Source organism: Plectropomus leopardus, chromosome 1 (assembly GCF_026936395.1).
Source record: "Plectropomus leopardus strain MGB_pleo_1.0 chromosome 1, ASM2693639v1, whole genome shotgun sequence".
Lineage (NCBI taxonomy): Eukaryota > Metazoa > Chordata > Actinopteri > Perciformes > Serranidae > Plectropomus > Plectropomus leopardus.
Genome location: NC_142176.1, coordinates 4,502,131 through 4,518,634, shown reverse-complemented (window position 1 = coordinate 4,518,634; position 16,504 = coordinate 4,502,131). Strand labels below are relative to the sequence as shown.

The following is a 16,504-nucleotide window of genomic DNA, read 5'->3' as shown; positions in this document are numbered from 1 at the left end:
CTATGTGGGCCCGCTTCCCTTTTCTCTTGATCCATGTCTCTCTCATGCAATTAACTCTTTTAGACAATTTGGTGCATTTAACATGCTTCTCATGACAAGTCTGTCTGTGTTCATGCATATGGCATGCGTTTTGGCAAGACTGTGTGCTTGATCTTTGGATTTCCAGCTCAGCTCATACAAGAAGTCTGAAATACTCTGTGTAAAAGTTTTTTAACCCACAGCAATCAACGCATAAAGACATGCATAGTATTATTTCTGGGTGTCATTCTGGGCTTTTGCTTTTGTTATTTTTGCTTTAGTCCACCTTATGATGTCATTTTTACCATATTTGGCATATGGAGAAAGGAAATGCTATTTCCACTAGGTGCACTGTCACAATCAATATTGCTGCAAATCATTGACTAAGTCCAGGCTGTGGTAATTATATTTGAAAAAAAACAATCAGTGCATGTAGTAACTCATTTTTTGTATTTTTATTTATTTATTTATTTATTTTTATGTTTCATTTAAAAACAGTGCCATCATGACAAAACCTGGTATTTAAAGAGTTAAAATTCTAAAAATGTATGAATATTTTATATTTATTATAGAGAGTGGTGTTTGTTAAAAAATTAAACTCAATCAAAGTAGAAAACCATGATAATATATAATATTTGTATAGCCTGATTTTGAAAAGCACATTTAGTGTGCAGAGTGTGTATTTGACACTCCACAAAAAAAAGTGTTGCTGCTAATAATAGACATATATTAGGCTGTGGTAATAAAGGAAATCTTCTTAGCACGTTGTATATTGAAAATAATTTACTTTTTGTGTATTTTCATCAAAACACATACTGGCATCATGATAAAACCTGGCATTTAAAAGGTTTAAATTCTGAAAATTACTGAATACTTGATATTTGTTTTAGGACTGATGTTGGTTTACAGAGTAACTAATGAAAGTCAAAAATAATATTCATGTTTTAAAGCTTGATTTTGAAAAGTGCAGTTTGTGTATGTGCAATATGGAAGCAGGCTCCAAGGGTTTGACAAAAAAAAAAATAGTATGGTATTCAATAATTTGACAGACTTTTTAGTCGGTTATCTAAAGTTTCTGTGACTGGGGTTGCACGTGGACAGGCTATTTAGGGATCTTGTTATATCAGTTTTTCAAAATGTAATGGTGTGTCTTCATCAGCATTTTCCCTGTATCCTCGCTGACAGTTAAAACATCTGTCACTGCATCTGACAGAAAGGAAAAAAAACCCTCTTCTGGTCTTATCAGTGTGGGACATTCAACACACTGCTATCAATATAAACCCACCCACACCAGCAAGCTGTGACAAGGACACTGTGGTGGATGTAGACGAAGTGTAGTGGGGACAGTTCATACCATGCACAACTATGTCTATGTCTGGTATGTTAACATTTCTGTCAAAATATTCATTGTTAGAGATTGCACTTGATAGAATAATGAATAAAAGACTGAACCACTTTCAAAATTAAGGCTGATATTAATGTAAGCCAATATAACTTAAGAAAACAATTACTTGTATCAATAGCAAATATGAGAAAGCCTGAACCTTTGATATTTAGGACATTTTTGGATGCCTTGTTTGAGTGAGCCACTAAAGACACAGTCTAGATTTGTTTCAGCTGTTTAATCAAAGGAATAATTAAACATGATCAAAAATGCACTTATTTGCTGTCTTTCCAAGTTTAAGATGAGATATCAATCTAGCTTTACATTAAGACAAGAAATGAGGAGGAGCAGCCAGCATGGCTCTGTCCAGAGTTTAAAAATGCGCACGTCAAAAAATATGAAGCTCTCTGATTAATATGTTCAAATCATTTGTTTGTTTGAATCTCACTGGCTCCAAGAAGCTGAACACAATCATTGCAAGGAACTTTCAGCAAGTAGTTTCCCCAAAAGCCACAAGTTGTTGTGTTTATATGGTCAAAATACATACTTTGTGTGTGCCTGTGTGTCTGTGTACGTGTACGAGTAACTTTGATGATACAATTAGTATGGAAATTGAGTACAGATGTTATTTACTTTATCTTTTTCAAAAATTACAAATCTTGTCTACATTTGTGAAAATTGTTTCGCAGTGTTATTATTCTCTATTTGAGAAAATACAATTTGGACATTTTAGTTTGCGACATGCACAAATTTAGATGTCTTTTCACGCATTCCCAAATCCCCAAATGTTATTGACTTCATATTTATTTTAACTAATGTCATTTGTGACTTTGTCCACACGAGGGCAGTGCTCATTTCTGAATGTGTAAATACTGAGGTTTTCAAATAGTTTCAAAAACAATATCAGGTACTCCAGTATAACCTGTCAGTGTTCATACTGTCATATTTCCTAGAAATATCGTGCAGATTATTGGGATTAAACACTCTTAACAGTGACATCAGCAATACAAACATTTAAAATGTATATTGCATGGAGGAAATTGTACTGTTAAACTTCCAGAGACAAACTGTGTTATCATGAGAAAAGTGATGTCCTCTGAGAGACACTGTCAGTAACTACAACTTGGCACATTTTAATGGTGCTTATGTCTATACTCACTGGGAAAAGTTAGCTTCTTATTTTAGCACCAATATATATAAACTTAATATTGATTCAACAGTTCAATATTTACTTGCTGAAAATAGAAGCATAGAAATATAAAACCTTATTTTGAGTAGAAGTAATTTTGGTATTCTGATTGAACTGAACTAAAAACAGTCACAAACAGATGGTATAGTTTCAATTATATTCCGTATCACTATTACCATTTTTATTTTGATTACCAAGACACATTTCTTGACATTATGTTCCATTCCTCAAATCTCTTATCACAAATATAGCACAAAATCCTTCCAATGATTTGAACAAGCGGCCAAAAGTTTTTGGATAATTCTCTTACAGAAGCTCATCAAAACCATCTGGACTGTGACAAACATATTCAGGCTGATTTCTAATTTGCCAAAAAGCTTGAAGAGTATTTTGGAGATTCGTTGTTCCACTTATTTACCTACACCCCCAAACCGCCGGTGCTGCAGAGCACCACACAGCTGCTGAATGTTTTCATGATACACAGTGGTGGTGTGTAACTACTTACGTGTAAGTAAATTATATAATAAATGTAACTGTAATCATTAACATTTATCTGAGAAAAAATGTGTAAGTAAATTTTAGGTACAAAGTAAAATGTTCATGATTACAAAGGGGTTAAATCTGAACATATTCTTTTCAGAACATTAAGTTATATGTAGAATATAATTTCTAAATTGTTAAGATCAATTCTGTTGCTTTGCATCTTTTCGCCATGCATTAATGCCTTCTTTTAGCAGCGTGTTTCAAAACTTTTTTCAACTTTTTTGCTGACGTTAAACCATTTGTTAGAAAGATAATCAAGTAATTAATGCCATGTAACTTTGATGAAGAAATTAACATAGTTACATTATTTAACAGGGTAACTAATAATTTGAATGCTGTATCAGTTCAAAAGTAACCTTCCAACACTGATAGTCCACAAAGATGTCAACAGATCTCATAATTGTTGAATTTGTTAGAGGAAATGTGGTAATCTGGGGACACCACTGACCACGATTGACAAAACCTGTGTGCACTTTTTAGATATTTTACATCCCAAACACCTAAAAGAGAGTTGTAAAGCAACAGTAATGTACTTTAGATGTATATACTCAGAAAAAAGCAAAAGAGGATTAATTTACCTCCACTTAAATAAAGTTGCACCATGTTCAACATTTATCTGCATTTCATTAACGAAATTACCAGATAAAAATATATATTATATAGCATATGTAGGTATGTATCTTCATTATGTCATTTATATATTTTTTCTTTCTAATTCCCCGTTATTTAAGTCGATACACAGATTTTTTTCATTCTTTATTTTCAGTATTTGTACTTCTTTGCACCGTGGGCATGGAGAGAAATGTATTTTACATTCCTGTATGTCTAACATACATGGCAGAAATTGACAATAAAGCTGACTTTATTATTCGTATGTGGTTTGAAAAGATTTTCACAGTGTGCTACTCAGTCATGGATGAAGTTCCCAGAGTAGTCCAAGAAGATAGTGAGTCAGCGAAATCTGTGTTTTTATTCCAGACAAAGTATCTTAACAGTCGGATCATCGACCGTTGTGATCAGAGACGAGTTGAATTACACTGAAGTCTGAGAGAAACTGCCGCTCAAACTGCTACATAACTTCTGTTTCTTACCCGTCCTTGGACTCGATGCTCAGCCAAAAAAAGCCTTTTTCTCAACGGAGTTTGGCTGTTTGCACTCCACGCTAACTGATAGCTGTCAGCCCAAAAACCAGCGACATCTCCACGAAACAGGTGATCTCTCACCTGGATCAGGACTTTGATATACATCAAAGGGTGGGAGACGACGGTAAATACTGCCCCCTTTACTTGACGTTGTAAGTCCGCCATCTTTGCAGAGACAGTGGAGATAGGAAGTCTTTCGTCTTGCGTCAGAGGAGGCGATGGCGTCCGTAGTTTATTCTCTAAAACGGTACCGCCACCTGCTGGAGCTCCGGAGTCACAGCGCCGAGAGCAAACCAGAGACAGCCGGCCAGCACGCGCTGCCCGGGGGCCACTTCTGTAAAATGACACAGGGCCAGGGGCCAGTCACAGCGGACCCCTGCATGTTTCTAGGATTTAAAATTAGGATTTTAGGACTTGTCTATGGTTTTGCACATTTCTAGGAGTTAGGGACTTTTCTAGGATTTGGGGACTTTTCTAGGATTTTAGCACATTTCTGGAATTTTAGGACATTTCCAGAATCTAATAACATTTCTAGAATTTGAGGACTTTTCTTGTATTTTAGGACAAAAGCAGCCCAAAAACCAGCGACATCTCCACGAAACAGGTGATCTCTCACCTGGATCAGGACTTTGATATACATCAAAGGGTGGGAGACGACGGTAAATACTGCCCCCTTTATTTGCTGTTGTACGTCCGCCATCTTTGCAGAGGCAGTGGAGATAGGAAGTCTTTCGTCTTGCGTCAGAGGAGGCGATGGTGTCCGTAGTTTATTCTCTAACACAACTCATAAACTCTTAGCTTTGCCGCCGTCTTCCCCGAATCACACACACCACGCTGTCTCCAGGAAGAATAACAACCAACCCTCCTAACTTTCTGCCAATCACAGGTGAGTCTTCTCATGCAAATCACTGTGATAGGCAGCAACAAGAGACTGACAGGCTTAACGTCAAAGCATCTCATATTACAGGCATGGTGTGTTCACTGACCTGAAGAAAACTGGTAACTCTGAACTCTCTAACTGATCCCTTCCTTAATTAAGCAAAACTGCCTTAACACTGTGAACCTGACATCACAATTAACATAAACATGTCAGTCAGTCCGTTACAATATTTCTATGATATTACGAATTTTCTAGGATTTGGGGACCTGTCTAGGATTTTGGCACATTTCTGGGATTTTAGGACATTTATAGGATTTTAGGAGTTGTCTTTGGTTTTTGCACATTTCTAGGATTTGGGGACTTTTCTAGGATTTCAGCACATTTCTGGGATTTTAGGACATTTCCAGTATCTAAGAACGTTTCCAGAATTTGAGGAATTTTCTAGGAATTTGGGACCTTTCTGGGATTTTTGCATATTTCTGGGATTTAGGACATTTATAGGATTTTAGGACTTGTCTATGTTTTTTGCACATTTCTAGGAGTTAGGACTTTTCTAGGATTTGGGGACTTTTCTAGGATTTTAGCACATTTCTGGGATTTTAGGACATTTCCAGTATCTAAGAACTATTTCCAGAATTTGAGGACTTTTCTAGGATTTTGGGACCTTTCTAGGATTTTAGCATATTACTGGGATTTTAGGACATTTATAGGATTTTAAGGACATTTCCAGAATCTAATAACATTTCTAGAATTTGAGGACTTTTCTAGGATTTTGGGACTTTTGTAGGATTTTAGCACAGGAATTTAGGACTTGTCTATGGTATTTGCATATTTTGTAGGAATTTGGACTTTTCCAGTATTTAAGGACATTTCCAGGATTTTTAGGACATTTCCAGGATCTAAGGACATTTCAAGAATTTGAGGACTTTTCTGGTATTTTGGGACTTTTCTAAGATTTGGGGATTTTTCTAATATTTTAGCACATTTCTGGGATTTTGGGACATTTATAGGATTATAGGACTTGTCTATAGTTTTTGCACATTTCTAGGAGTTAGGACTTTTTTTTAGTATTTTAGGACATTTGTAGGATTTTAGGACTTTTCTGATATTTTAAGGACATTTCAAGGAATTTAGGATTAATATTTTGGGACTTTTCTGTGATTTTAAGACATTTCTAGGGTCTTAAGACATTAGGGGCTTAGCTAGGATCTCTCTTGAGAGGTAAGGGAAATCCTGCACTGGCAGCTCTTTTGTAAAGAAGCTCTATTTTGCAGGGCGCCTAGTAGCACAGTTTGTAGAGCGTGTTTTTTTTTTTTTTTGCTGAGGTTAAAACATTTGTTGAAAGGTAATCAAAAATTAATGTCACGTTACTTTAATGAGGTAAATAACATAGTTACATTATTTATTACATTATTTAACAGGGTAACTAGTAATCTGAACCCTTTATCAGTTCAAAAGTAACCTTCCTAACACTGATAGTCCACAAAGATGTCAACAGATCTCATAATTGTTGAATTTGTTAGAGGAAATGTGGTAATCTGGGGACACCACTGACCACGATTGACAAAACCTGTGTGCACTTTTTAGATATTTTACATCCCAAACACCTAAAAGAGAGTTGTAAAGCAACAGTAATGTACTTTAGATGTATATACTCAGAAAAAAGCAAAAGAGGATTAATTTACCTCCACTTAAATAAAGTTGCACCATGTTCAACATTTATCTGCATTTCATTAACGAAATTACCAGATAAAAATATATATTATATAGCATATGTAGGTATGTATCTTCATTATGTCATTTATATATTTTTTCTTTCTAATTCCCCGTTATTTAAGTCGATACACAGATTTTTTTCATTCTTTATTTTCGGTATTTGTACTTCTTTGCACCGTGGGCATGGAGAGAAATGTATTTTACATTCCTGTATGTCTAACATACATGGCAGAAATTGACAATAAAGCTGACTTTATTATTCGTATGTGGTTTGAAAAGATTTTCACAGTGTGCTACTCAGTCATGGATGAAGTTCCCAGAGTAGTCCAAGAAGATAGTGAGTCAGCGAAATCTGTGTTTTTATTCCAGACAAAGTATCTTAACAGTCGGATCATCGACCGTTGTGCTGATGAGTCGAGGTCTGCAGCTTCTGTTGTTCAGTCTTCCCTCTGATCCGTCTGTCAGCACAATCTGAACAGGCTTCTTCTGTAACAGAGAACAGGATCAGGTCAAAACGTAGAGTAACAGGCAGTGTTTGTGTGTATAAACTTTATGTATTCACTATGTGCTCATGTGGACACTCACAGCACTGGTAGAGTCTGTTGAGCCTGGCGATGTCGTTGCGACTCATCTCCTTAGCGTTGCCGAAGGACACGTTGTTGTTAGGGATGGGCAGCATGGTGGGCTGGTTGTTCTTGGAGAAGGCGTACCTACAAGAGGACACGGAGCAGTTAGACTGAACCACAGCACATCCTGCACACACACAAACACGTATGACGACACACAGCGGGGCTGACGTGAAGCAGGTCGTGCTCACTTGTGGTACTGCATGACAGAGTTGTAATCGTAGGGAGTGCCCTGGTTCAGGGTGGCGATCTTCCTGAAGTTGTGCTCCATTCCTAAAAAACAAAAAGTAAAACTAACATTAGTCAACATTAAAATGTTTGGGTAACATTCACTCCGACTCTGGACAGAAGTGAGTCCATCTGTTGGAGAAAGATCCCAGTAAGCTGCAGAGCTCCATGCTTTAGTACTGATGTTTTCATGTTCAGAAAACTTCAGTCACACAATGCAAATCTGTTTCATATATGATCAGTAACAAATACGAAAATTTGGTCAATCCCTGGCAGTGTGATGTTCAGGGTTTTTTTGTCCATAAGGGAGCACTAAGGACCCAATAAACTTTTACTGAACACCAGATGAGAGACATAGCTTTTCTTTGAGGAAATTTTTGGAGAAGCAGTTAAGCCCAAAGTCTTTCCGCTTTGTTGTGTGTTTTGTATAATTCCATGTCGCCACTCTAAATTCGGACGTTTTTGCAGGTCCGTAAACACAGTGCAAGCAGACCTCTTCACGAGATCTCCTTTTCCTCAGCAGCTGTTTGTAGAGTTTGAGTCGCTTGTTGGATAATAGATCAGTCGAACCGATCGCAGCTGATCAGATCAATGGATGAGAGGAGCAGCTGCGACAGAGGAGAGTGAATGCAAACTTTTAGACCCAGCGTAATCCAGGATAAAGTTTTCATTTCTTGTCACTCCTTTCCAAATATGTGAAATGAGTCATTTTGTGTTTGTCCATTTCTTTTGCTTTATGTTTTTAACTGTTTGTAATTATTACTTTGTTTTTTGTCAGTCTGTTTTTGTATAATATTTTCTTTATTTCCATTTTACATGTTCGAAATAAATAAAAAATCGAATCAAATCACTTTTTCTGACATACCCCTCTGTGACCAGAGTACGCTCTGTGCAATGACTAATCAAACAATATGTATTCCAAAATCGCTCCAAGTGAGCGATTTTGGAATACATATCGTTATCTTTTCCATATAGTTTATTTAGTTTATTGTTTTATATTTATTGTTTTTTATATATGTATGTATATATATATATCTGTTAGCAAAAACTATATACTTGCATTCTCATTCTTATTTATTTTTTTATCTATTCATGTATTCTCCAATTTATTTAACCTTTTGGTGTGTAGGGTGGGGTGTGGAAAAAAGTTAGACAGTATGACATTATGAGACACATTATAAAACATTATTTAAGCACTGCTACAAATATCAAAAAAAGGTGTTCAAAACTAAACTAAGGTGTGAATAAACACTCAAATGAATCTCCTCACAGGATTTTTGTGAATGTGGATAAGTTTAGTGGTTTCATACGAGAGACAGGAGTCCTGTCATGTTTGCGTGACTGTGACAGTCGAGGTTAAATATGCATTGTGATGCAACATGAATGACGAATGGCCAGAAATCACTGTGCTGTCAGTGGTGATTCTTCCTCTTACATTATGATCCTACCTCATTGTCGGCCCAACAGCAGGCAGACAGCAGCAGCAGAGCCAGAGCTGTGAACTTGAAAACAGAAGTGCGAGCCATCTCAGCAGATCTGCAGGGCACAGACAGGAATCAGTTTCCGCTCAGGAAATATGCAGTGGTTGAACCAAAAATTCAGACGGCTGAATCTTTATACTCTGACAGAAAGCGCACACCTCTTCACTGCACTGTGCTGCAGATGTTTGCAGCTGAACTCACCTTCGATCCTCTGTGTGGACTTGTGCAGCTGAGGTTTCACTCCAGGTTTTTATATGTGTTCAAGCTCAAATATGGATTATCTGGGTACTAAAAAAGCCCAAGACTCAGCTAAACTCACAGGCTTATCAGTCACATATGGTTCGGACACATATGCAGACAGAAACATCTCAATACCTCTATGGGTGGGAAAACGGACACTTGTTGCATTTCCATCATGCTGTACACTTGCATCATACTGTACAAAACACAAGAAATAATGAAAAAGGTCACTTTTATTTCTTATTTGTTGTCATTTGCTCTATTCTTTTGGACTGTATTTATGTAACAGGGTTGCTAAAAAGTGTGAAGAGTGATCAGTTGACCTCAGCTGTTTTTGTAAATTATAAATCAAATCATGTTTTTGTACTGTTCAGTATGACGCCTCACAAATGCAGAGGTGCACAATACAAAAACAAAGCCTGTACAGCGTGATAAGACGCACCCTCTGTCATTTTGTCCACCTTGTGATAAATATAAACAAATAAACAAAAGGAGCACTTGACAATTTACAACAAGCTATTTCAAAATGACAACAAAAGGCCATATGATTGGATGGACTCCTCTTTGACAAATTTAGTAGTTTTTAACAGGTATTATATAGGACAGTAAAACATTTTACAGGATTATATTTGTTATTTTTTCACACTACATCTTTAAGAATTAAAAAGTGTGCAAATGGACATGCATGTTTGTGCTTAGTCTGGCATTCAGAGGAAGTCCACAAAAAAAGGCTTATCAGTGACAGTATGTGATAAGTTTTATTACCTGTGTGTGTTTATCAAGCAATTCATGAAAATACTTTTTTTTATTGTTAAAAAATGTTTTATGACTATAATTCAAACTTGAAACCATTTTCCAAATGGAAGTATGTGTAAAAAGTCTCCGTTTGGAAAATAAATAAAAGCTGAAATTCTTCATCCACAGTATATAAACCGTCAATTTAGATACGAGGCTATGCTTTGAAACCAGTATACCACTGCAACCCAAGTCACTTAATATCTTTTTAGGTTAAAATATGGAGCAACAGACACAGACTGTGAATTCACGTTTTTATTCATCAGTAATATTCTGTCCAGCTCATTAACAGTCATGCATGCAAGCAGACATTTTTGTGATGATGTGATTGGACATTTTTTAATTCTCACTAAGACAGCACAAAAGTTCATTTGATTATGTTGTAGGTTATATCTCATTCATTAAGCACAAGAAGCATTAATGGTTTCGCTTGTGGATGAAGAGTTGCATCAATTTGCTTCATTCCTCTTGATTCCTGCTGGAAAAAGAGGGAATTTATTAAAAATATATTTAATGAATATATGTACCTGTGTGTACACACACAAACAGACACGCACATGCGCGTGCACATATAGTTAGACATTTCTCTTAAGTAACAGGTGTGTTTACAGTTTGACTGTGCAGTAAAAATATGTTTTATCGCTTTATCTCCTTCCACCACAAGATTTTGCTTTTGCTAACTAAAGGAAGCAATTCCACATTGCTGTAATTTTAAATTAACATAACACTATGTATCATAGGTTGATGTCTGACTAACAGGAAACATGGATGCGCATAAATCTACATCAGTGTACATCCTACCATAATAAAATGTCAGAAGAACATCTATAATTAAAAAATGAATAAATTAAAAGAAGAAGACAGAAGGCTAGGTTCAGCATAAAGTAAACTTATGTTACGTCACATTAATGATAGTTTGTATTTAGCAGGTTCCAAAACCCATTGTCACCCACTTACTTTGATTTAGAGGACATGATTTCTTTGCACCGGCTCCAGGTCACGTCTGTATCCAGGTGTACCTGATATTAATTCAAAAAGATGGCCAAATCTGTTAAAGCTGCTTAATTTCTTTACATTACATGAACATGCATAGTTATTGATCTTCATGTCTAGTCTGTCTTAAGGCCTTTGCACACCAAGTCTGCATTTGGGACCTGCATGCCTTTTGTTTTTTTTTAAAGCCAGCTCCTACCCACAGCACATATTAAACTTGGATCCCAATGCAGACCTCTAGTCCTTATGTCCATAGCCTATACTCTATGGAGTACGCCCCTAGTGATTAACTCAAGGAAATGCATGTCTTTTCAGATATCATGACAAAAATGGCAATGGAAAGTAAATTTGGAGTGTTATTTTGCATTAAAATCTTGAGGAACATGTGCATGGAGCAGAACAGAGACAAAAACAAGCAGAAGTAAAAAATCAGAAAGTACAACAATAATTCACACCTTATGCAACCCATCAAGCTCTTGTCAGTTGGTATTAAAGAGTACTGTTTGTAATAGCAAGGTAGGAAGCGAGGAAGAAGATGGGAATATTTGTAGTTTAGAAGAAATTCTCTGCAGATATATACAGAAACAAGTAGGATGTTAAGTTGGGGAGATAAAAGGGTACTTACTGCAGTTATAAAGGATGTTCACCCGATTGATGTCATTATCACTCATCTCCCTGGCCCTACCGATAGCTACATTTTCATCGGGGATAGGAATGATGGTTGCCTCTCCGTTCTTGGAGAACGCAAACCTGTGGTGCAAATAGACAGCAGTGATGAGAGGTTTAAACTGTACTCATGTTCTGTAAAAATGACCAATGGCAGCTTATAAGGGGTCATTCTCTGCATTCAAGAGTCTTTTGACCGTTTGGGGGCAGAAAAAGGTCAATAACAAAACATGAGATCTAACATGTAACACCTTATAATGTTTTTACAGCTTATGTGTCTGCACACAGTTGTCAGTTTACACATCAGGGCTGACATTGGAGACAAGTGGAGTGTTTTGAGTATTGTTTTAGGACAGAAGGGAATAATATGCACCATCCTCTAAAAAGGCTATTACATGATTTCATTAAAGCAGAGCTAAGTAGTATATTATTATGATGCTCAGTGAATGAACTTAGACATTACCTTGTATAGTGCATGACAGAGTTGTAGTCATAGGGAGTGCCAAGGTTCCTTGTGTTGATCTTCCGAAAATTGGATTGAAACCCTGCAGAGGATCACAGTTCAGTCAAATGTTGTCTCTGTTTCTTTACAGTTTGCCAGTCAAAATGGCTGAGAAGTGCAGTGAATAGTTATATCTGCACAAAACTACCCTATAGAGTCTATACATACGGTATTCTCATTCTAGAGGGCTTGATGAACGCAAAATTCAAACCCTGAGCCACTATATATGTGCTAAAATGAAGTTGTCATATTTTTTTTATTTATTTTCAATCAACATTTTTCACCTGAGGTTAGCTGTATTTAAAGAATACTTCACCTGCAAAATGGCCATTTATATATCAGTTACTCACAGTGTGTTTATTGAATTTGTCAAAGAAAACTTTGTTTTTCTCACATGCCTCCATGCTGAACAATTTTCTTTTTTAAAACTGCATAAGTTATGTTGAGTTTGTAAATTCATGTTTTGCTGTCGTTTCATGTGTTCCCCAGTGACTTTAATTCATTATGATCGCAAAAATGTGTTAGTACAGCCTGTACTTCAAGCAACAGCCTGAGAAACGGTGAAACCCTGTCAGATGTTATATTTTATATCATCTGAAAAGAGGATATCTAGTCACTGGTTAGATGGAGGGAAGTTAACTGCAAAGTATCCCGATAAGTGGAAGACTCCTTTTGGTTGTTTATACCTTTTGCAAAGACATCACAAAGGTATCATCTATATCCTTTATTCTGAAAGTCCGTAACCGGACCCACCATCCCTGACGTTCTCCAGCAGAATGCGAACATGCTCGTCCCTGTCGGACCGGGTCTGCTCGTGGTTGAAGCCCAGGGCGTGGAGCACCTCATGTTGGATGACTGACCGGAAAACACAACCACGGCGACTCAGAGACAACGGCTGGCCATTACCACGACGCCCAATGAACGAGAAACAGCTGAAAGAGCGAAGTAGATAATACTTTGACATTGACTTTAGTCCTGCATATGTGGCATGTGCATCGATTGGTCCATACCCTGAGAGAGACTGGATGTCCAAAAAGTCCTGCTGTCGATCCAAGGGGGTGAAGCGGATGCAGGTTCTCTCAGCAAATGATCGCAGGCCATCGATGATGGTATTTCTCTCTCTTCGGGCTTGACATTAGAACGACAAAAACAAAAGAGTTTTGTAATACTATGCTAAGAGTGCCTGCTACGTTGTTGTGTCATTTGTGCGCTGCGGTAGCTGCTCGGCTAAATGATCACTTGTCACTGATCTGCTGTAAGTCACTCTTTTGTGAGTAATTTGTTTATTCAGCTATGTGGCCCATAATGTAAAATGTGAAACAATGTAATCAGTTTAACTCATTGCTTGCCTCAGTTACATTTAATTGACTTGTAATGTCCACTGAGGTGAATGCATCATTGCAAAATTCACAAATCTTCATTTCCAGTGCAAGTGATAGACTGCCTTGGGATATTGTTGTAAGTGATGCTGAATCACCTTCCTGAAATATTAAATAATAATATTCATAATGATCATGGTGATATTAATGCATTGCATTTATATAGAGCTATAATAACACAAAGCAATTAAGGTATTTGTCTCCTTCACAAACTATAGATAAAGGCAGTCCTTAATTTTGTTGCAGATTAAAAAATAACTACATTAAAGTCCAGCCTTTAATACTTACAGTACTGGTCGGAGATGCGGTACGGTATGTAGACGTTGCCATCGGTGGCTTTAGGCCACAGGCAGCCTCGTGTTGTGCAGGGATCAGCGTTCTGGAAACCCTCTGGCACTGCTATGTCTCCAAACATCACCAGAGGTTCATTGAAGTTTTTTCCTAAAAAAAGAATGGCATGAGGATGACAGAGAAAACGATTTCACCCTTTTTATTTTACTGCATTTCGTTTTCTTGATTTATCTGCTGTGTTACAGGCAGGTCAGACCTGCACAGAATACATCTGCTTTATACTTTCAGGAAACGCCACCGTCATGTATTAATTCCAGTTTTGTTCTATATTTTTAATTTTACATTATTATTACTGCTGTACATTTAATGCTGAATGAAAATTTCAGACATACCAACATCAACATTGGCCTTCTCTATCAGCGCAAAGACGCTGAACTCGTCATCCTCGATGTTGTTACCTGTAAATTGAAACAGTTTGTTCATGTATCAGTCAGCGTTGGAAATTAGCACCAGAATGCTGGTAAAATATGCAAGTGACTGCTATATTTGCAGAACTCACCAGCCACAAAAACAATGGTAATCTAATAAGAGGCTGGTAGATTTTGGAAACCACCAGCCACATCGGCAAGTGGACAAAAAGCCTAATTTCCAACCCTACAATCAGTTAAATGATGCACAACTATGGATTTACTGAATTTTGGCTGTCTGAAAGGTAGCCACGTCTTACCAGAGTGCTCCTCGCTCTTTTCAGAAGAAGCCTGTAATAAGATGAAGAGTAAATGTAGGTTAAATATGGTTGAATGGGTACGGAGCCACAGGATTAAAAGATGTGAAAATTAGCGTCTGTGTTTAGTCATATAGAGTTTAGAGTTTTAATTTCTGTTTTCTGATTTCTGTTTGAGATTAGTGTGGTGGGTCCTACAGCCATATCAGATCAGTGATTTTTATTTTAAATTTTTTAAATCATTTAGTTATTAAATATACCTTTTATATTGTATCTCTCTACTCTGTTATATGTGCTATCTATAATATATATAGCACATTTAACACACACATATTTATTAATTATTATTATTATTATTATTATTATTATTATTATTATTATTATTATTATTATTTACCAAACATCTTTCAAGGCAGAGATTTCAATACTTGGCAGAGTGTAAAACAACCCACAAAATACAGAGTATACCAAAGCGTTTGGTCTAAAAACATTTTCCATGTCCATCTCCTAGAATTAAATCAAAAAAAGTTCCCCAATACTGTACGTTGAGCAGTCAGTCGATATCAAGATCACTTTACATTATTTAAGAAAAACTGAATTTGGGGCTGTAAAATATCAGAATATATATGTAATTATTGAGAAAGTGTGTGTCTGTCCATATTAGTGTAAACTGTGTGCTGATTCTTACCTGTATAGTGAAACTGTGCACAGAGCAGAAGAGGACGCTGAGCGCAGCAGTCTGGAGGATCATGGCTGATTATCAGACGGCAGCAGAAGACCGAGACAGTGCCCAGGAAAACAGAAGTGTGCCAGCTTATATAGGTGAGAGGGCAACTAACTTTTATCCTAATATGGCACACTGCTTACCAAAGACTTGTTGACAAATTAATCTTTACTAGAAGTGGCAGTTATTGCTTAAAATGAGCTGTTGTTTGTGTAATAACTGCGTTTTGGTTTTTTTTTTTGTTTTTTTATCCTGCAGTTTTTCCCCAACCAAAAGCAGATAAATGTAACTGATCACCACGACCCTTACCCCCATTTAAAAACAAAAACAAAGAAAACAACTATGCTACAACAGGTCACCATGCACCACCATGGCTTTCTGAAATAATCAATAGAAAATGTAGTCATTATCATTAATGAACGTTTTTTTGTGTTCAAAGTTTGAGTACAATTATAAACATTCATACATAGCTGCATCTCATCCGTATGTGCCCATATGTTTTAGAAATTTTGCCAGTAGTGATACTCCCCTCCCCACCCCGGCTGGCCGAGACTGACCTGTGCTGTCTAAGTCGTATAATTTAAAAATAAAACTAGTAATAATAATATTAATAATAACATTTAATTAAAAACAACACAGGTTTTGAAAAAAGCGGAACCGGGTCCTCAATAGAACCAGGTTTCGCTGCCCATCCCTAGTGCTCACATGTGCATTAAACTAATGCTAATGTCTTCATTAAATTATGTTTATCAGATATAATGTCTGCAGTTTGTTTTTAATCACTAAGAACTTCATAAAATATAAACGGGCGAGTTATAAAAACAAATCAGCTGTCATAAAGGAGGAAAATAGTTTTAGAGACCAAAACCGTTTTTTGTTCCAGACTTTAAACATGTTTATTTCTGCTGTAAAGTTTAACGTGAGGGTCTATGAGGACTGACTCGCTCTTGGAGCCAGCCTCAAGTGGATGGTAGAGGAACTGC

General features: G+C 36.7%; 3 protein-coding genes and 1 long non-coding RNA gene across 5 annotated transcripts in view; 1 reads left to right on the top strand and 3 right to left on the bottom strand.

Annotated features, from left to right (window-relative positions):
• Positions 1–16,504, bottom strand: part of LOC148190340 (uncharacterized) — a 46,199-nt gene that overhangs the window by 10,889 nt on the left and 18,806 nt on the right. The window lies entirely within an intron of this gene.
• Positions 1–16,504, top strand: part of fadd (Fas (tnfrsf6)-associated via death domain) — a 40,778-nt gene that overhangs the window by 15,695 nt on the left and 8,579 nt on the right. The gene's annotated exons all lie outside the window — the stretch shown is intronic.
• On the bottom strand, positions 3,876–7,355 carry LOC148190341 (uncharacterized). The gene is made up of 2 exons (XR_015778359.1): positions 4,893–7,355; positions 3,876–4,610 (listed from the first exon to the last, which is right to left on the bottom strand). It is a non-coding gene; the product is annotated as an uncharacterized LOC148190341 (long non-coding RNA).
• LOC121963134 (high choriolytic enzyme 1-like) lies at positions 10,483–15,608 on the bottom strand. Of its 2 annotated transcripts, none has more exons than XM_088085885.1 (10): positions 15,486–15,608; positions 14,801–14,831; positions 14,466–14,531; positions 14,071–14,223; positions 13,414–13,531; positions 13,157–13,335; positions 12,365–12,446; positions 11,861–11,985; positions 11,200–11,261; positions 10,483–10,720 (listed from the first exon to the last, which is right to left on the bottom strand). In XM_088085885.1, the coding sequence occupies exons 1-9, from the start codon at positions 15,546–15,548 to the stop codon at positions 11,206–11,208; spliced, it is 873 nt and encodes a 290-aa protein (XP_087942011.1). In that variant the 5' UTR covers positions 15,549–15,608; the 3' UTR covers positions 10,483–10,720; positions 11,200–11,205. The 2 variants fall into 2 exon arrangements, with proteins under 2 accessions (XP_087942011.1, XP_087942061.1); XM_088085935.1 differs by having other exon boundaries at positions 10,483–10,717.